The sequence below is a fragment of the Podarcis pityusensis genome (genome assembly GCF_964106645.2).
Source record: "Podarcis pityusensis genome assembly, chromosome: 16".
Taxonomy (NCBI): Eukaryota; Metazoa; Chordata; class Lepidosauria; order Squamata; family Lacertidae; genus Podarcis; species Podarcis pityusensis.
Genome location: NC_138041.1, coordinates 8382208 through 8402147, shown reverse-complemented (window position 1 = coordinate 8402147; position 19940 = coordinate 8382208). Strand labels below are relative to the sequence as shown.

The following is a 19940-nucleotide window of genomic DNA, read 5'->3' as shown; positions in this document are numbered from 1 at the left end:
AAAACAAAACCAAGCCTTGTTGCAGAGGCCCGGGAGAGGGAGAAATTGAAAACCAACGCTTGCCTCCTTCTCATTGGCTCAAATCATACGGCTCTGCCCGCCTTCCACAAGCTCCCGTTGGTTGAGATGAGTGCTACAGGACCTCTTCTCCCCCCCCCTCCCCGCCCACTTTCGAACGCTCAGACATCGGAGAAGCGTCACCGGGGCTCCCATTGGCTGACCGGGCGCCTTTTCCTCTTCTGCGCCCCGCCTTTTCGAATGTTCCTGTGACACGGCCGGCTGGCCCGACGTTCCCATTGGCGGTGGGAGACTTCTCTCGTTCGCATCGCCCCGCCTTTTGGAACGTCCCGACTCCCACGGAGCTTGTGTTGAGTTGGGAGGCGACGGGGCCGGAGGAGGTGAGTTCGGCGTCGCGGAGCAAGGCCGAGAGGGCAGGAGCGGGGCTTCGGGGGCTATAGACCGGTCTCGGCCCCTTGGCCTCCTATTTTTTGGGGGTGGTAGATGATGGGGGTCGTGTAAGATTTATGGATCGCCCCATCTTACATCGGCCCATTTAGCCTAGTATTGTCTTCACTGACCGGCAGCGGCTCTCCAGGGTTTCAGGGAGGGAGTGATTTTAAGGGTTGGACCTGGGATTTTACGCCAAGCATACAGAACTATGCCCTCCCTTAAAAATAATTGTAAGATTCCAGTCCTCATGGGACCAAATAGGAGTGTATGAAGCAGCCTTAATATGGCCATTGGTCTATCTAGCTCAGTATTGCCCACACGGACTGGCAGCAGTTCTCCAGGGTTTTAGGCAGGGAGCCTTTCCTAGCTGTACCAGGATTGGACCTGAGACCTTCTGTGTACAAAGTACCCTTGAGCTACAGGCCTTTCTCTTTCAAATATGTACTTTGAAGTAAAGCCTGTTTAATTCAATGGAGCTTACTCCCAGGTAAGTGTGTATACACACCAAATTTTAGTCTAAAATTCAATTAATGCTTATTTATAAAGCTTGTACTGTATTCGGTGTTAGCCCTGCTCTGAGCAGACCCCTTGATATTGCTAGACATGACATATGTTTGGTCCATTAATGGCTGTACTCTGGGCCTCACACACCCCATACCTTAAAGCCCATCTCTCCCTAAGTACCTTGTGAACTGTAGTTCAGGGTCCTGGGTACTAGGAATTGCAGCTCTGTAAGGGGTAAACTACTATTCCCAGGATCATTTTATTCTGGATTGGTTTTACAGTGGTACCTCGGGTTACATACGCTTCAGGTTACAGACTCCGCTAACCCAGAAATAATACCTCGGGTTAAGAACTTTGCTTCAGGACGAGAAGAGAAATCATGTTCCAGCGGCACGGCAGCAGCAGGAGGCCCCATTAGCTAAAGTGGTGCTTCATGTTAAGAATAGTTTCAGGTTAAGAACGGACCTCCAGAACGAATTAAGTACTCAACCCGAGGTACCACTGTATTTGATGTTTTAATGTGTTGAAAATGGCTTTGAGATTTTTTTTCTTTAAAATATAAACGGCATCGAAATGAAATGAAAAATAATAATAACCTCATGTAAAAAAAAAAGCGCCGAGACATTCCATTGTGGCAACCATAATCTGGGTTTAAGGTGCCATTTGGCGATTAATTTATATATCTTGAGTTTCTAACACTCGGCGCCCAATCTTGGCCACAAAGCATACTGAGATCTTCAGGCTACCTTGCATCTAGCTTTATCTGACTGAGATTACTAATTTCAATCTGTTAAATTTAGGATTTAGGTCGCACTCATACTGCACATTTAAAGCACTTTGATACTGCTTTAAGCTGTCATGGCTTTCCCCAAGAAATCTTGGGAACTGTAGTTTGCTAAAGGTGATGCGAGTTATTAGGACACACCCCCTTCTCCCTTCACAGAGCTACAATTCCCAGAGTTCTCTGGGAAGAGGGGTTGATTGTGAAACCTCTCTGGGAATTGTAACTATGGGAATGGAATAGAGGTCTCCTAACAACTCTTTGCACCCTTAACAAACTACATCTCCCAGGATTCTTTAGGGGCAACCCTGACTTAAGGGGGCTTAGAGGAGACCCCCCCCGAGCTACAATTCTCAATTTATTTCTCTTTTGCATTTATATCCCACTTTCTCCCCACTCCGCAGGAGTTCAAGGTGGCATCCACCTCGTCCTTTACTACCCACAACAGCTCTGTGAGGTGGGTTTGGCTGAGAGGCGGTGACTGGCCCTAGTCTGATGCTGTAACCCAGGGGTCGGCAAAGTTTTTGTGGCTTCAGCCGGTTCATGGTCCTGCAAACGCTGCGGTGGGCCGGAGTGCGCACACATGCGCAGATGCTATTTCCGGCGCTCCTTCTGGCCTGGAGGAGGTGTGCGCGGCTTAACATTGACTGCAGAGCTTCCTGCAGCCAGTGGGAAGACGGCCAGCATCGCGGAAGGCGGTCCCCGCTCTGCTCTGCGCCGGTTTAGCGTGGCACGCGGGAGCCGACTGAGCGGGCAGCGGGGGTCCATGGGCCGGTTAATCGACCCCCATGGGCCGCTTGTGGCCCATGGGCCTTAGGTTGCCAACCCCTGCTCTAACCACTACACCACAATGGCTTTTGCTGAAGAAGGATCGATTGTTAAACCACTCTGGGAATTAATGCTGTGCACCTCTGCCCCTCATCTGGCAGAATCGGGCCAAGCATCATGCATGCTGGCATGTTGGAAAGGATCTCGGTCCTGTATACAGTGGTACCTCGGGTTACATACGTTTCAGGTTACATACACTTCAGGTTACATACACTTCAGGTTACAGACTCTGCTAACCCAGAAATAGTGCTTCAGGTTAAGAACTTCAGGATGAGAACAGAAATTGTGCTCCGGCGGTAGCAGGAGGCCCCATTAGCTAAAGTGGTGCTTCAGGTTAAGTACAGTTTCAGGTTAAGAACGGGCCTCTGGAACGAATTAAGTACTTAACCCGAGGTACCACTGTACCTGAAGGAGCGTCTCCACCCCCATCGTTCTGGACACTGAGGTCCAGCTCTGAGGGCCTTCTGGTGGTTCCCTCACTGCGAGAAGCCAAGGTACAGGGAACCGGGCAGAGGGCCTTCTCGGTAGTGGCGCCCACCCTGTGGAACACCCTCCCTTCAGATGTGAAGGAAATAAGCAGCTATCCTATCTTTAAAAGACATCTGAAGGCAGCCCTGTTCAGGGAAGTTTTTAATATTTAATGCTGTACTGTTTTTAACACTTGATTGGGAGCCACCAAGAGTCGCTGGGGAAACTCAGCCAGATGGGCGGGGTATAAATAATAATAACAGTCCATAAATGCTAAATACAGTGCAGGGTTATCAAGACAACCGCGGCCGAGAGAGGAACGCAATATACTTGCACACCGGTTATGCCTTTTAAGGGTGTTGTGAAATCCATGAAGAATCGGAAGTAGTTAAAAAATAAATAATGGCAGGAAACGTTGAATCTGAATTCTTCTTTAAGGACAGGGCAATCTGTGGCCCTCTAAACATTGTTGGACTGCAAATCCCGTCATTCCTGAGCATGGACCATGCAGACTGGAGCTGATGGAAGTTGGAGGCAGCGGTGGTGTAGTGGTTAGTGTGTCAGGCCAGGGTTCAAATCCCGACTCAAATAAATATGGCCTCCTTTTGATGGCGTAATATTTTATATCATCTTAGTTTTGGAGTCTGCCATTAAAATTGAGACACTGAATTCATCCAAATCCCCCAATGAGGAGAGATTTACCCCAATCGCAGAATTCCTATTTGCTTGGAAATTTTGTTTGGCAAAATGAATGTCATACAGTCTTGGACAAAGTATGAACCCTGGGTGGCCTGAGGTGGAAAGATCCTGGGGCGAATAACAGACTTCTCACCTGGGATGAATTGAAAACTGCTTCCATGTGACCAAACCAGGAAACACTGTTATTTTTAAAATTCTTCTCCGCTCCTCTGTCTCAGATTTAGACCACCAGTGACTTTGTGCTGCTGTAGGCAGACTAAGAGGCTTTTCTTGTGGACTAGGAACTTTTGTGGGCCTCTTTGTAAAGCATACATGCGAAGATGATTTCTTGCTTCTGCTCCCACTATTGCCTGGCAAAAATTGGATAAGCGTGTTCAACTAGGACTGCTAAGACCTGGGTTCAAGACGTTACTTGCTCAGCCAACATTATGGTCAGGGATGGTGGGAAGTTGTGGTCCAAAACATCTGGATTGTTGATAAGGTTGGCTTGGGCAGAATTACTGTAACTTTCCCCCTTCCTCTTTCAATGACCGTGGTCTGTGCAGCCAGGTGGCTGATAAGAGACAAGGCAAAAGTGAATCTGGCAATTTCAGTATTTGTTTTTCCAGTCTTAAATCCACACCTCTACATATCCATTTCAGTTTGGGATATTATTTTTAAGTCCTTATATAAACTCATCAACATTTTAGTTTGAATAATTACTATTTTTGTATGCGATTTTTGCCTGATAATGCACACTTTGCAAGTCATTTCCCTTGCTATAATGCTTGTTTGGAATATTGTATTTTTCCTAGTGAATGCACTTATTTTTATTTAGCTAACAGGAGTTTGTTTATTTATGCTATGTTGAAAATTTATATCCCGCTTTATCGCAATTCCCTCTGAATGGGGTACGTCAAGTTCAGCAAAGACAATAATGAGCAAGCCTGTTTGAAAACTAACCATAAAAGTCAGAAATGGTTTAAAATATCTCCCGGAACAAAAAGTTAAGCACCAGAAGTATAACAATTCGATGTGGTGGTTAGGGTGGTGGGCCTAACCTGGGAGAAACCTGGGTTCAAATCTCCACTCAGATCAGGTAGAGATATAAGGAACTAGGCAGGTCCGTGAGGAACCCTGAACCCAAATTGTTAAGGGCATTGCAAATTAATGCAAATAATTTACCGTATTTTTCGCTCCATAAGACACACTTTTTTCCTCCTAAAAAGTAAGGGGAAATGTCCACCCCCATTGTTCTACCCGGACACTGAGGTCCAGTGCCGAGGGCCTTCTGGCGGTTCCCTCGCTGCGAGAAGCCAAGTTACAGGGAACCAGGCAGAGGGCCTTCTCGGTAGTGGCACCCACCCTGTGGAACGCCCTCCCACCAGATGCGAAAGAGAAAAACAACTACCAGACTTTTAGAAGACATCTGAAGGCAGCCCTGTTTAGGGAAGCTTTTAATGTCTGATGTATTACTGTATTTCAGTATTTTGTGGGAAGCCGCCCAGAGTGGCTGGGGAAGCCCAGCCAGATGGGTGGGGTATAAATAATAAATAATAATTATTATTATTAAGCGAATGCACTGGATGGCAGCGGGGTCCCTTTTGAACCGGCCAGAGTCCTGGCACTGTGCAGCAGGAGTCAGCAAACTATTTCAGCAGGGGGCCGGTCCACTGTCCGTCAGACCTTGTTGGGGGCCGGACTATATTTTGAAAAAATAAATAAATGAACCAATTCCTATGCCCCACAAATAACCCAGAGATGCATTTTAAATAAAAGGACTCATTCTACTCATGTAAAAACACGCTGATTCCTGGACCGTCCGTGGGCCGGATTTAGAAGGTGATTGGGCCGGATCCGGCCCCCGGGCCTCAGTTTGCCTACCCATGCTGTGCAGTTTTTGCAGCAGTAGCAGTCAATGCATATCTGAGTCCGAAAGCTGCTCCTTCCCCCTCTGTTTGGGCAGGAGAAACATTACCGGAATCTGGCGGCCTCATGACTCACTCCCAGCAACAGAGGCCAGGAAGTTCCCAGAATACGGTTTAGGATCTGCTGATCCGTGATCTGCCCTTTCTAGTGCGAGCTCCAACAAGGAGAGGCCGGAAAAAGGTCTCTCTCCCTCCTTCCCCTGTTGTTTGGGTTCTTAGTTTCTAGGTCCCGTCCCCCCCCCACTTGCGGACACGAGGAGGGGAATCCATTTCCTTTCCTGGAATGCCTGTTGATGGTGGGAGAAGGCTAATTTTAAAAGCATGGTTTATTTTTTTACAGAGATCAACTCTAGAGCGGGGGGTCATCATTGCAGCTTGACTTGTTTTCTTTTTTTCCATTTGAATTCCAGTAACAACTAAGGAGTTACAGAAAAGGAAACGAAGTAAAAAATTTGTTTTAAGTGGTCACAACTGCTAATAAGGAAGTGTAGGATACAGCTTAGAGCAGGGGTAGGCAACCTAAGGTCCGTGGGCTGGATGCGGCCCAATCACCTTCTCAAACTGGCCCGTGGGCAGTCCAGGAATCAGTGTGTTTTTATATGAGTAGAATGTGTCCTTTTATTTAAAATGCATCTCTGGGTTATTTGTAGGGCATAGGAATCCCCCCCCAGCAAAGGCCGGCCCACCACATGGTCTGAGGGACGGTGGATCGGCCCCCTGCTGAAAAAGGTTGCTGACCCCTGGTTTAGAGATTTACAGAGTTGACCAGGGTTCAAATTCCCCCAAGTTGGCCATGTGGTTTGCTTGGGCCAGTCTCCTCCTCTCAGCCCAGCCTACCTCACAGGGCTGTTGTGGGGGTTAAATGAGGAGCTGGGAGAACCATGTCGGCTACCTTGAGCTCCTCAGAGAAAAAGAGATAAATGCAATAAGGGAATAAATTTCAACAGGACTTCGTTGAACGTATCTCCATCGTCTTGGGCTGGTTAACAATCTCAACACAATTCCTCACGGAGGGCTGTTTTGGTGTAGTGTAGGGGTGACTTGTTAATATTTACAGTATTAAGAATTTGATTTGGCAACTGCCCTTCACCCTTAGGTTCCAGGGTGGTTCAGCGCGGTTTAAGATACAAACGCTGACAACAGTTTAATCTCAATTGCAAGGATAGGCTGTGCCTTAACGATAGAAACCTCAAGTGTCAAGAGGCCATGAAAAAGAGATGCATGTCTTATGCCCCATGAGTTTTTCATGACCACACCCCCTCCCAAAATGGTCTATTTATTTATTATTTTCTTTATTATTTAAAAATTTCTGTATAAAATTATACACACATACATAAACGTTTGTGTGTGTGTGTGTGTGTGTATAGATAGATAGATAGATAGATATACAGTGGTACCTTGGGTTACATACGCTTCAGGTTACAAACGCTTCAGGTTACAGACTCCGCTAACCCAGAAATAGTGCTTCAGGTTAAGAACTTCAGGATGAGAACAGAAATCGTGTGGCAGCAGCGGGAGGCCCTATTAGCTAAAGTGGTACTTCAGGTTAAGAACAGTTTCAGGTTAAGAACGGACCTCCGGAACGAATTAAGTACTTAACCTGAGGTACCACTGTATAGATATATAAAATTATTTATATAATTGACTGCCTTGCAACAATGCCATGAGGTCAAATGATTTTTGTGCCCCTCTAAAATCCTCTCCACTTTTTTCCTTCTTTAAAAAAATGCCCCGTTGCCTGAACCCCTGGAGAGCTGCTGCCTGTCCGTGTAGACAGTACTGAGCTAGATAGAACCATGGCCTGACTTGGTGCAAGGCTGCTTTCCTCTGTGCCTACGATGCTCCTGGAGTGGGGAGGAAATCAAACTTTGGTTGACACACCACACAGCTCCTATTTTTAGGACCCACCTTGTTTCTGTGTCGTACGTTGTTTTAAACCAGTGGTGGGATTACCAGGGTGTGTGTGTGTGTGTGTGTGTGTGCGCGCGCTAAGAGGCAAGGGGGACGCAGGGGGACGCAGCTAGAGAGGCCAAGGATATCAAACCTCGAAAAGCTGCCATCACTGGATCATCAGTTTTGTTGAATAAACAAAATAGTTGTAACCGGATTTTGAGTAATTGTGCAATTAATAGTTCCTGTTTCCAGTTTTGTTGTGCTAATATCTTCCTTAGTGCGTTGTGGAAACCGCTATTCTGAATAATGCTTTTTGTGTGTTTGTGAGTTTGTGGAACCAAGGGGAGCAGTGAACCCAAAAGTTTGAGTGTCTCTGTTTTGAACTGTTTTCACTTTGCGTTTTAACTGTTGCGACCCACCCTGGCCCCTTTGGGTGAAGGATGGATAATTAATCATAATAATATTATTAAATGGAACTCCTATTTGGCTTTTTTTCTGGCCCACGTAGGACCAGTCTGGATAGCGGGCCTTGGTGGAGATTTGACGTTTTCATCCCCCAAAAGTTTTTGATTTGAGTTTCTACTGAAATGAGGCTGCATTTTAATGTAGAGGAATCCTATTCGGAATAAGGGGATTTCCCTTAAAAAAAGGAAACGTTGACAGCTATGCTTCTAATACAACAAACAAACAATACAAGCAACACGCAGACCAGTATACTAGGTAGCATTGTAATTTTTAGTGCGTAATATACATGATTTAGTGAAGGGACAGAATACCCAAATCCTGTCTGTGAAATCACCCCAGGCTTCAATAATCAACCAGGCCTCAAAAACTGTCCAAAACTCCTTTTGTCTTCTAAAAATCCAAAACAGCTTTTCTCTACTCTTCTCTGCTTTTCTCACAAGATGCTGTGGCAAAAGGCAAAATGTTACTTTTATTTTATTTTATTTTTTTAAAATGATATTTATTAGAGTTTCCAATAAAAAAGACACATCAGTAAAAAAGAATTTAAAAGTAAAAAGAAAAATACACAATACAAAAATAGGCAATACAAAATACAAAAAAAAACGAAAAAAAAAACAGTTAAAAACAATACCATCTTTTCATCACCATTTTTGAATTTACTTATTTTCTGGACCTCCTCATACCTCCCTCTTTTGTATTCCAGTTCAATTTGTTTGTCCAGCAATTTCTTTCCCTCTTTTTTAATCCCAATTCTTAATCTTAATATGGTATAACATTAAATTCTTATCTATTAATAGCCAGTTTTCCGTTCTTTTAACCTTTTTATGCCTAATCCTTAATCTTAGTCTGTATATAACTTTAACGCCTGTGCAGCTAGAAACCACTTAATTTCAATCCATCATCACTCTAACATTCTTTAATTTTGCAATGTTTCTGTAGGTAATCTTTAAATTTCTTCCAATCTTCTTCCACCTGGTCTCCTTCTCCCTGGTCACAGATTCTACCAGTCTTTTCCGCCAATTCTACCAGTCATTTCCGCAAAATGTTACTTTTAAAGGCTAATGAATAGGCTCTGTTCATAGCAGGCCTGGGAAATGAATCTTATCTCATTCGGTTGCAACAACTTGGACATGCTGAACCACCAGGTCTCCTCGACCCACACCCCCTCGGCTTCTCATTCCCCCCTTTCCTGCCAAGAGTCCAATAGTCCCAAGACAGCTTTCTGTTCATGCTTAGAGGAACTCATGGGGCAGGACTCTGGAAGGAGGAGAAAGGAGGAGGGAACTGGAAAGGGGTATATATGCTTGTGCACATGATTGTGAACTTCGTGCATGCGTTTTGTGACTTATCACACTTGCTCCTTCTACCAGTTCATGGATGGTAGAAATAAAAGCCTTTTCTCCGAAACTATTCCTTGAGTGTCTGTTGACTCCCACTTCCCTTTCCCGGGCGCAATATTTTCCCCACCCGAGGGCGAAGCCTCATAAGGCTACATTAGTAACAAAAACAAATGGTGTGCACTTGTAAATTTTCTAATACATTTGAAATCAATTGAACACACGTCTGTCAATCAAAAGAACATTTGTTGAGAATAGCAATCCCTTTCTGTTTAAATTCAGTATCGTTGGTAAACAAAGTAGGTGCCTTTTGCAGTCTCAAACCCCTGGGTATACGGTGTTAAGCTTGCAACACGGGTTTGTTGTTCTAATACAACAACAGTAATGGCTTTGAAAATGAGCGTTTGGGTTCCCTGCTGGTGCCCCTTGAAAATGCTTCCCCCCTGCCAGTGCCTTCGCTCCCTGTTCACTTTGGTTCCTAGTGCCCCTTCACTCTCTTTTCTTCCTCCTTGCAGGACGAACGCCTTCTGGACCCTAATCCCTCGGGGTGCCCCAAAACCGACAGGGAATGAAGAGGATGGTGGCAGTTTGAGGGGAATCCTCCGCTGAGTTGCACGGCGGTTAAGCACAAGGTTACGGGGCTTTGTGGGCTCAGCCCAGAGTTGGCCAAGAAACCCTGTACCGGAGCGATGGCTGCCGAGTTGAGGCACGAGACGCAGCTGGAAGAGATGGTGTGGGAGCCTTATGCCCACGTGGTGGCTCTCCGCTCTGCCACGGGTTTGGAGGTGAAGCTGGGCTCTTTGGCTCTGCTGCTGGTGGTGACCCTCTTGTGTGGGTTCCTTCCTCTATGGGTCTTCCGGCGGCCGGGAGCCACAACCAGCTCGTCAGGTAAAAGAATAGCGAAATAAATAATAATAATAATAATAATTTTTTATTTATACAGCGCCCTCCCCAGCCAGAGCCAGGCTCAGGGCGGCTAACACCAATAAAATCACAGTAAAAACATAATAGGGGGAAAAAAACAAAAAACAAACCAATTTAAAATACAGTGGTACCTCGGGTTACATATGCTTCAGGTTACATACACTTCAGGTTACAGGCTCCGCTAACGCAGAAATAGTGCTTCAGGTTAAGAACTTTGCTCCAGGATGAGAACAGAAATCATGCTCCGGCGGCGCGACAGCAGCAGGAGGCCCCATTAGCTAAAGTGGTGCTTCAGGTTAAGAACAGTTTCAGGTTAAGAACGGACCTCTGGATCGAATTAAGTACTTAACCCGAGGTACCACTGTACAGGTTAAAATGCAGCCTCATTTTAAAAGTACCCGCTAAATCAAGACCATAAGGGGAGGGAAACATAAGGGTCAGACTGAGTCCAAACCAAAGGCCAGGAGGAACAGCTCTGTCTTGCAGGCCCTTCGGAAAGATGTCAAGTCCCACAGGGCCCTAGTCTCTTGTGACAGAGCGTTCCACCAAGTTGGGGCCAGTACTGAAAAGGCCCTGGCCTTAGTTGAGACCAATCTAACCACCTTGCGACTTGGGACCTCCAAAGTGTTGTCATTTGTGGACCTTAAGGTCCTCCGCGGGGCATACCAGGAGAGGCGGTCCCGTAGGTACATGGGTCCTAGGCCGCATAGTCAACATTCATGGCTCCCTCTGAAGAACCCTGGGAAGTGTGGTTTGTTAAGGCTGCCGAGAGGACTTAGGAGACTTCCTTATTCCCCTTATAGAGCGACACTTCCCACAGCGGTTTCACAATCGATCCCACTTCACCAGGGAACTTGGACCTGTAGCTCTGGGTGAGGAATTGGGGGGTGTCTTCTATCGGCTCCCCCTTAACAAACTATGCTTTCCAAGATTCTTTGGGGAAGCCATCATAGATTTGTAGAGTTGGAAGGGACCACAAAGGAAATCCAGTCAGCCCCCCTGCAATTTAGGAATCTTTTTGTCCCAGCATGGAACTTGGATCCATGACCCTGAGATTAAGCGTCTCCTGACACTTTTTAAAAGCATAACGCAAGATGTGGCCTTGTCAGATAGCTGTCGATTGCGGCTTTCCGTAGCCCGATATGAAGCAAGGTTAGGCTTGGCAATTTCAGACCAGCACCAAAATATTATTCTTCCCACTCGCCCCCTCGCCCCATCTTTTCATCTCTCCTCTTTCCTGCTCTGACGCTTCTTGCTCTCCCAACAGATTCCCGAAGGAAGGTTTTAAGTCTGGTGAGCTGTTTTGCTGGAGGTGTCTTCCTGGCTACGTGTCTCCTGGACTTGATCCCCGATTACCTAGCCGGTATTAATGAGGCCTTCAACAACTTGAGAGTCACGGTGAGCGAAGGGGAAATGTGTGTGCGTCTTATGGAGTGAATGCGGGCTCCTTGGCTTCAGCGATAGCAACGTGAAGCCTCCGAAGCGCAGAGGGAGCGCTCCCTCCGCGCTCCGGAGGCTTCGCGTTGCTTTCGCTGAAGCCTGGAGAACGAGAGGGGTCAGTGCGCACCAACCCCTCTCGCTCTCCAGGTTTCAGGGATAGACTCTCCTGGCTTCAGCGAAAGGAACCTGAAGCCTGCGGAGCCTTCAGCGAAGCGGGAGAAGAAATGGAAGGGGCTCCATTTCTCCTGCCGCTTTGCTGAAGGGGCGCTGAGCAGAGGGGAAGATTTTTTTTCTTCTTGTTCTCCCCCTCTAAAGCAAGGTGCATCCTATGGAGCCAAAAATACGGTATGTTGCGTTTAATCATCAAAACCACTGAGTCATTTACTGTTCATTAGGGCTGGGCAATATCTGGTTTTCAACTTCATATCGCCAGCTAAACATCGCAATATATTGATTTACAGTGCTATTTTTCTAGAAAAAGAGGTGCTGGAACTCGCTGTGAATCCCTCCCTCTTTCTGTTGGAATGGCAGTGGCATCCTCCTGAGAGCTGGCAGAACCACTAGGCTCAGTGGTTTAGACCACAGCGCCACCCATGTCCCCCTTTAGTTGGTGTTAGATACCATCTATACATCATTTTCATCACATTTTATTTTAGGGCACTGCAAGTTATAGCTGTGCTTTAAATGTTTGGCATGAAAGTGTCCCCAATAATAATAATAATAATAATAATAATAATAATTTTTATTTATACCCTGCCCTCCCCAGCCAAGACCGGGCTCAGGGCAGCTAACAACCAATAATAAAAACAAGTTGATTAAAATACAACTTAAAAAACAAGATTAAAGTACAACATTAAAACATTAAGATGCAGCCTATTCACAGGAGGAGAAAGGAAAAAAGAAAGAGGGGGAGGGAATCAAACTGACTCCAAGCCAAAGGCCAGGCAGAACAACTCTGTCTTATAGGCCCTGCGGAAAGAAATCAGATCCTGCAGGGCCCTGGTCTCATGAGGCAGAGCGTTCCACCAGGCCGGAGCCAGTGCTGAAAGGGCCCTGGCTCTGGTTGAGGCTAATCTAACTTCCTTAGGGCCTGGGACCTCTAGGGTGTTGCTATTTATGGACCTATTTATGGACCCATAACAAAAGGGACGCGAGTGGCGCTGTGGGTTAAACCACAGTGCCTAGGACTTGCCGATCAGAAGGTCGACGGTTCGAATCCCCACGACGGGGTGAGCTCCCGTTGCTCGGTCCCTACTCCTGCCCACCTAGCAGTTCGAAAGCACATCAAAGTGCAAGTAGATAAATAGGTACCACTCTGGTGGGAAGGTAAACGGCGTTTCCGTGCGCTGCCCTGGTTCGCCAGAAGCGGCTTAGTCCTGCTGGCCACATGACCCAGAAGCTGTACGCCGGCTCCCTCGGCCAATAAAGCGAGATGAGTGCCGCAACCCCAGAGTCATCCGCGACTGGACCTAATGGTCAGGGATCCCTTTACCCTTTACCTTAACAAACCTCTGCCTCTGACCCTGTGCTCACACCTTTCCCCTTCCTTCCCGCAGCTCCATTTCCCCCTGCAGGAGTTCATCTTGGCCATGGGCTTCTTCCTAGTCCTGGTCCTGGAGCAAATCGTCCTGGCCTACAAAGACCCGGTGGGATCCCTGGAAGAGACCCAGGCCCTCCTTAGCGCGGCCGCGAACCCCTCCACCTCCATCCAGGACCAGAGCTGGCCCGATGGGCCGCTGGCGCACCAGCACAGCCGGGACCGCCCACACGTCCACGTGGACTTCAATGCCCACTCGGCCATCCGCTCGGTCGTCCTCCTCCTGGCCCTCTCTCTGCATTCCGTCTTCGAGGGGCTGGCCGTGGGGCTGCAGGAGGAGGGGACCCAGGCGCTGGAGATCTGCCTGGCCCTGCTGATCCACAAGGGGGTCATCGCCTTCAGCCTCAGCCTCAAGCTCCTGCAGGGGCGGCTGCGCCCCCGCGTGGTGGCGGCCTGCCTCGTCCTCTTCGCCATCATGTCCCCCCTTGGCATCGGGCTGGGCGTGGTGCTGACGGAGACCCCCCTGGCGGCCCTCCACCAGCTGTCGCGCTGCGTCCTCGAGGGCCTCGCCACCGGCACCTTTGTGTACATCACCTTTCTAGAGATCCTGCCCCACGAGCTCAACTCGTCCGAGCAGCGCATCCTCAAAGTCATCGTCCTCCTGGCAGGTTTCGCACTCGTCACCAGCATCCTGTTCATCAAGATCTGAGGAGGAGGACGAGCGTGGGTTGTGGGTGGGCGAAGAGATGCCCTCGATCTGTGTCCTAAACTCGCTCAGGGATCCCTTTGGATCCAAACCGCACAGGGCTTTGACTTTCAGAAACTCGAGGGAGGAGGCTGAACCCTAGGCAGACAAGCAATAATTTTCAAAGATCTCCCCAAAATAGCAGAAAAGAGAGACAGTCCAGTGACATGGAAGGAGAGCGCGACAACACACAAACGCTATTCCTGGGGAAAACCCCACAAGCCTTGTTTTGTTTTGTTTCGTTATCCCCTCCAGGAATTCACCTACTCTGTTGATTTCCCCCTGCTGTGGGGTTCCTGTGCGTTAGAACCCAGGTCCAAAACTTGGGATAAACAGGCTTATTTCCATTTTAAAGATTCTTCCCTCTTCTTCTGAAAATAGGAACACTGTTTTAGACCTGCACTCTGGCTGTTCCCACAATCTCAGGCACCCTTTGGGCTCAGCTGTGCTCTAGGCCTGCTTGCCTGGGGCGCCTCTGCAGTTGGGCGCAAGGTCAGAGTGTCTGGTGGGGCGTTAAGTGCTTACGCCCTCTTGTGAGTACGTAGCTACGAAAATAAAACCGTAGCCAAATTTGGCACGTGGGGATGGCTTGACAATCCTTCCCTGGGTTTTAAGAATTAAGCAGGCCTCAAAAACGGGCAATCGGGCTGTATCTGTCACCCTCTCCATACTGGAGCAAGGGCTCTTGCGGCAGCAGAGGGGAGAGTTTGAATGCTGCGCCCTGGAGGAATCACAGCACAACCGCTTGTGCGATTGGAATATCGTTGCACCAGCTGGTCGCAAGGTCTTTCGTGCAACTGTGTTGTCTCCACCCCTCCTTATGTGTTTCCTTGCACAACCACACCCCCTCCGGTGTGGTTGATATCTCAAAGTGATGTACCCAAGGCTCTTGTACACAACCCTTTGCCATGTTTTACAAATCAGCGTGTGTGGCAGGGGGTCTCTCTTGTTTGTGCTTTTTAAACACAACAACAAACTGGTTTCTGGTGCCAAAATACTTCTCTGCCATCTCCACAGCTCGTTAACCGTCTTGCCTTAAAATGTTGGTGCCTTGACTGTTTCAAAAGGGCTCACCAACTGTGTGTGTGTGTGTATGTGTTTTGTACGGTGTGGTTGGTTGGGTTGAGTGAGTCAAACACTTTTAAATTTTGGTTGCCTCCTTTCCTTGACCAGCCCAAGCACTTTGGGAAGAACATTTCAGGGCCACCTTTGGGGGTTTTTTTTGGAGGGGGACGACTCTTGCATTCCCTGTCTTAAGTGCCAAAGTTGTTTCTCTCACCTGCCCGGGGTGGGGTGGGGTAATTCTGTGGGTTTTGCTCAAGTGAAAGTTGTGCAAAACGAGCGTTGCAGATCAATTGACGCAGACGCAGCTTTTATTGGGGGGGAATGATCCTCTTCCATTGAAGCACGTGAGGCTGAGAGAGACAATGTAAAATAGCTGTGTTCATGCATCTGCTGTAAGCTTGCTTGATACAGAGAGAATCATCTAGGAGGTATCTTTCATTAAACTGACATGTTTTAGGAACAACCTGCTGGTGTCTGTATTTTTGAGTTGCGCGGAAGCATTTTGCCAGGCCAAAGTGCAGAACGTTGGTTGTGTGTCTGTGAATCTTGTTCTGTTAATCAGGGATGAGGAATCTTTGACCCTCTAGATGCACGTTTCTGGACTGCAACTTGCGTCAGGTCTAGTCAGGGATGACGCGTGTTGTATCCAGCAAGACCTTGCAAACTGCAGGTTCCCTGTCCCTGTATTAACAGATGGTTAAACTCATGGGCTTGGTGTAAACAGAACATAGACCTGTTTGATGCATGAGAAATTGGGCAAAAGACTCTTGTATTGCATTGGGTTGGACTACCTGACCCTGGGGGGTGGGTGGGTGGGTGTCTATGATTTTATGTTAACCAGCAATTGTGAATTTCTATAGGGGTCTGCCCCTGTTGAATTTCAGCACCGGTTCATTTTTGGCCTAGTATAAGGACGCGGGTGGCGCTGTGGTCTAAACCACTGAGCCTCTTGGACTTGCAGATCAGAAGGTCGGCGGTTCGAATCCCCGCGACAGGGTGAGCTCCCGTTGCTCGGTCCCTGCTCCTGCCAACCTAGCAGTTTGAAAGTACGTCAAAGTACAAGTAGATAAATAGGTACCGCTCCGGCGGGAAGGTAAACGGCGTTTCTGTGCGCTGTTCTGATTCTCCAGAAGCGGCTTAGTCATGTTGGCCACATGACCCGGAAGCTGTACGCCGGCTCCCTCGGCCAATAAAGCGAGATGAGCGCCGCAACCCCAGAGTCGGCCACGACTGGACCTAATGGTTACCCTTTACCTTAACAAACCTCTGCCTCTGACCCTGTGCTCACACCTTTCCCCTTCCTTCCCGCAGCTCCAGGGGTCCCTTTACCTTTACATTTAAGGGCCCCAAGATCTGGAATTATCACAAGTGTGGAGCTGCGGCTACGGGCCTTCGCAGGGTCCAGTTGAGATGACTGCGGACAAAGAACGTCTGAGAAGTTGGACTCAGAGCAAATTTCCCCAGGCATAAAATAGGTTTTGTTTTCATTTAAAAGTGGGACTTCAGTGATCAGACCACCCCCTTGATTTCAATAAGGCGTTTGCGAATGCTCGGTACCGATCGCTTGTTGACTTGAGCTGCTTTTGTTCTTAAACCGTTTCCTGTCTCTGGGAGGCTGGCGGGTACTTGAGACGCCCACGACCCAAGCCGTTTTCGCTGGCTGGAAAATACTCGGGGGCGGTGGGTGGAAACGAAAGCAGCTTCGATATCCCGTGCGGTTTTTAAATGGAAGTTCAGCATACAGTTTCTTAACTGGGCGCATAGCAGTCGCCGTCCCGTTTTTTCAAAATTTCCACCGCTCTGGACCCTCCTTCCCATGTGCACAGCACTGCAAGGGAGTTGGGAAGGGTGCGAAACAGAAGTCTCCTGGTACATGCCTTGAAAATGCCCTCCCCTTCCCTGTGGCTGTTTTTGGGGGAAGATGACAGGCCGGCTCCATCAGGCCTCCTCTCCCTTCATTCAGTAGAGCATCAAATCTCAGAATCATAGAGTGGGAAGGGGTCCTCAAAGGCCATCTAGTCAAACCCCCTGGAATGCAGGAATATCAACTAAAGCATCCAGGACATGTGGCCATCCAACCTTTGCTTAGAAACCTCCAACCTCTCATGGGCAGTGACAGAAATAATAATAATAATAATAATAATAATAATAATAATAATTCTTTATACCCTGGCCAGAGCTGGGCTCAGGGTGGCTAACACCAGTAAAATTACAGTAAAAACATAATTGGGGGGAAAAAACCAATTTAAAATACAGGTTAAAATGCAATCTAAAATGCAGCCTCATTTTAAAAGTAGCCCATAGATCAAAACCATAAGGGGAGGGAAACATAAGGGTCAGACTGAGTCCAAACCAAAGGCCAGGCGGAACAGCTCTGTCTTGCCGGCCCTGCGGAAAGATGTCAAGTCCCGCAGGGCCCTAGTCTCTTGTGACAGAGCGTTCCACCAAGTCGGGGCCAATACTGAAAAGGCCCTGGCCCTAGTTGAGACCAATCTAACCACCTTGCGACCTGGGACCTCCAAAGTGTTGTCATTTGTGGACCTTAAGGTCCTCCGCAGGGCGTACCAGGAGAGGCTGTCCCTCTGAGAAACGAAAGCTAGGAGCTAAATGGCACCTTAAACCTGGAATATCTAGGCACACTTTTTTATAACGAGTACAAAGTTGAAAATGAATGAACTGCAGCTAAAATATTATATTCACTTTTCACATGATCTAGTCCAGTGGTTCCCAAACTTTTTTCGAAGAGGGCCAGATTTGATGAAGTGAACATAAGTGAGATATACTGCCACGGGGGCCGGATTAAATCGACTGGCAGGCCGGATTAGGCCCCTGAAACGGACTTTGGACGTGTCTGGTCTAGTCCTTCCCCTGCCCACGCCCCCTAATATTCTTAAGAGGGTCTCTTCTCCGGTCTTCAGGGAGTAGCTAGAAGTGGGGAGGCAGGAAAAGCCCCTCTCCTTCCATCCTGCAGCTTTAATCTGAAATCTCAGGCACAGCACTGTGCCCAAAGCTCAGAAACTGACGCTCCCCGTCGCAAAATGCGCCTAGAACAATGGGAGTTTCGAACACTGTTCATGGGAGTCTATATTCCACTGTCAAACGGCTCTTAGTGTCAGCCCTTCCTGATGTTGAGTCAAAATCTCTTCCTTTGTAACTTGGAACGTTGGCTGAAGTCCTGTCCTCCAGAGCAGAAGCTTGTTCCGTGGGATTTTTAATCTCAGCATCGTGGGTTGGAGTCCCACGTTGGGCAAAAGATTCCTACATTGCAGCAGGTTGGACTAGATGACCCTCGGGGTCCCTTTCCAACTTTACAATTCCATGATTCCAGGACTGTCAGCAAGAGAGCTGAGAAGGAGAGTTCGTTACGTCAGCTTTCCCAAAAGAGCCGCTGCATCCGGCTACCCCCTAACCCTGAACAGTAGAAGCTGACCTTCATAAGAACAACCGTTTAAGAACTGGTGCCCAAGTTTGATAATTCTTGTTTTGTTTAAAAATGTTAAGCTTGCAGGGCCAGGACTGTTTAGTTATAATAGGTTGTACGCAAGCCACTTGGGGAGCCTTTCTGGCTGAAGAACAGAGTACAAGTACTCAGAATAAATAAAATGGGGTTGACCAATCTCCCAGGGAAGGAGCCCCCGTTTTAAGTATCTGAGGAACGCTGTGGATCTGCCAAGAGGCCGTTTCCAAAGCCGCATTTACGATACCCAGCAAAGAGGCTGGCTCTTTGGTTGGGTTTGACCTGCGAAGAATGGGATGGGTTGGGTGGCTTGCAGCAGTGATTTTGCCTTCTCCGTTTTGCCATTGGCCGAGCACCACTAGTTTGCTGCTTTGACGTTCTTTCTTTGCGGCAGTTTTTTGGGTTTTTTTTTCCTACGCAGAGGGTCGTGATGAAAGGATGTGGGCGGCGGAATCCTTCCTTCGCACGGAGCCCTCGGAATAAATGCTCCCTTGCATTTCTTTCTCGCCAGATGAAAACACAGATGGGGCTGACCGTGCCAAATTGCTTAATGAGATGGGAATGGAGCGGCCCAAATAAAAGGCGTTTTACTCCACCCACTCCGTGTGTGTGTGTGTGTGTGTGTGTGTGTGTGTGTTTGTCTGTTTCTCCCATGCTGCCTTCATTAAAACGCAGCTTTCTCCTGTGAAATTTCTGTTGAATCCGTGGACTTGGCAGTGAGAAAGCAGAACGGCCTGTAATGGAGTGAACGGGTTGGGGGTGCTAAAATCTCATCTAGGGAAGAAATTGAAGGGTTGTATCCAATGGTTATCCTACAAGTCAAATGAATGGACTCGACTACACCATGTGTGTTATATCGTAAAATCAGAAGGGACGCCATGGGTCATCTAGTCCAACCCTCTGCGATGCAGGAATCTCAGCTAAAACATCCATGACAGATGGCAATCCAACCTGCTTAAAAAAAGTTTAAAGCAGTGTCATGTCACTTTAAAGACAGGGCTACCCACGCCTCCCAAAATTGGGCACTGTACAGTGGTACCTTGGGTTAAGTACTTAATTTGTTCCAGAGGTCCGTTCTTAACCTGAAACTGTTCTTAACCTGAAGCACCACTTTAGCTAATGGGGGCTTCCCACTGCCGCCATGCCACTGGAGCATGATTTCTGTTCTCATCCTGAAGCAAAGTTCTTAACCCGAGGTAATATTTCTGGGTTAGCGGAGTCTGTAACCTGAAGTGTATGTAACCTGAAGCGTATGTAACCCGAGGTACCACTGTACTGTATTTTGCTGTAAGTGTTAGGATAACCTCTTGCAGTGTTACAGTTCTGTGGGTTTCCTGGGAAGGGGGGGTTACTTCTTAAACCACTCTGGGAATTGCAGCCCTAAAAACACACAGCACCCACAGCAAACTACAAACTCCCAGGATTCTTTGGCGGAAGCCA

The 19940-nt window shown here is 47.8% G+C and overlaps 2 protein-coding genes across 2 annotated transcripts in view; one reads left to right on the top strand and one right to left on the bottom strand.

Annotated features, from left to right (window-relative positions):
- The window catches only part of CREB3L4 (cAMP responsive element binding protein 3 like 4), a 29688-nt gene extending 29484 nt beyond the window's left edge, over nucleotides 1-204 (bottom strand). Inside the window, exon 1 of the mRNA XM_080984732.1 lies at nucleotides 64-204. The gene's annotated coding sequence lies outside the window, so the exon portion shown is untranslated. The remainder of the gene's footprint in view (nucleotides 1-63) is intronic.
- Nucleotides 205-256: 52 nt separating this feature from the next.
- SLC39A1 (solute carrier family 39 member 1) lies at nucleotides 257-15506 on the top strand. The gene is made up of 4 exons (XM_080984795.1): nucleotides 257-398; nucleotides 9848-10220; nucleotides 11524-11654; nucleotides 13253-15506. Exons 2-4 carry the CDS (start codon nucleotides 10022-10024, stop codon nucleotides 13940-13942), a joined length of 1020 nt encoding a protein of 339 aa, XP_080840921.1. The 5' UTR covers nucleotides 257-398; nucleotides 9848-10021; the 3' UTR covers nucleotides 13943-15506.
- Nucleotides 15507-19940: the final 4434 nt, after the last annotated feature.

What these genes read in the sequence shown, in the direction of transcription:
- SLC39A1 (XM_080984795.1), top strand. Translation starts at nt 10,022, where the DNA reads ATGGCTGCCGAGTTGAGGCACGAGACGCAGCTGGAAGAGATGGTGTGG. An exon ending in AGCCACAACCAGCTCGTCAG is followed by an intron (nt 10,221 to 11,523) that starts GTAAAAGAATAG and finishes CTCTCCCAACAG; the next exon opens with ATTCCCGAAGGAAGGTTTTA. An exon ending in TCAACAACTTGAGAGTCACG is followed by an intron (nt 11,655 to 13,252) that starts GTGAGCGAAGGG and finishes TCCTTCCCGCAG; the next exon opens with CTCCATTTCCCCCTGCAGGA.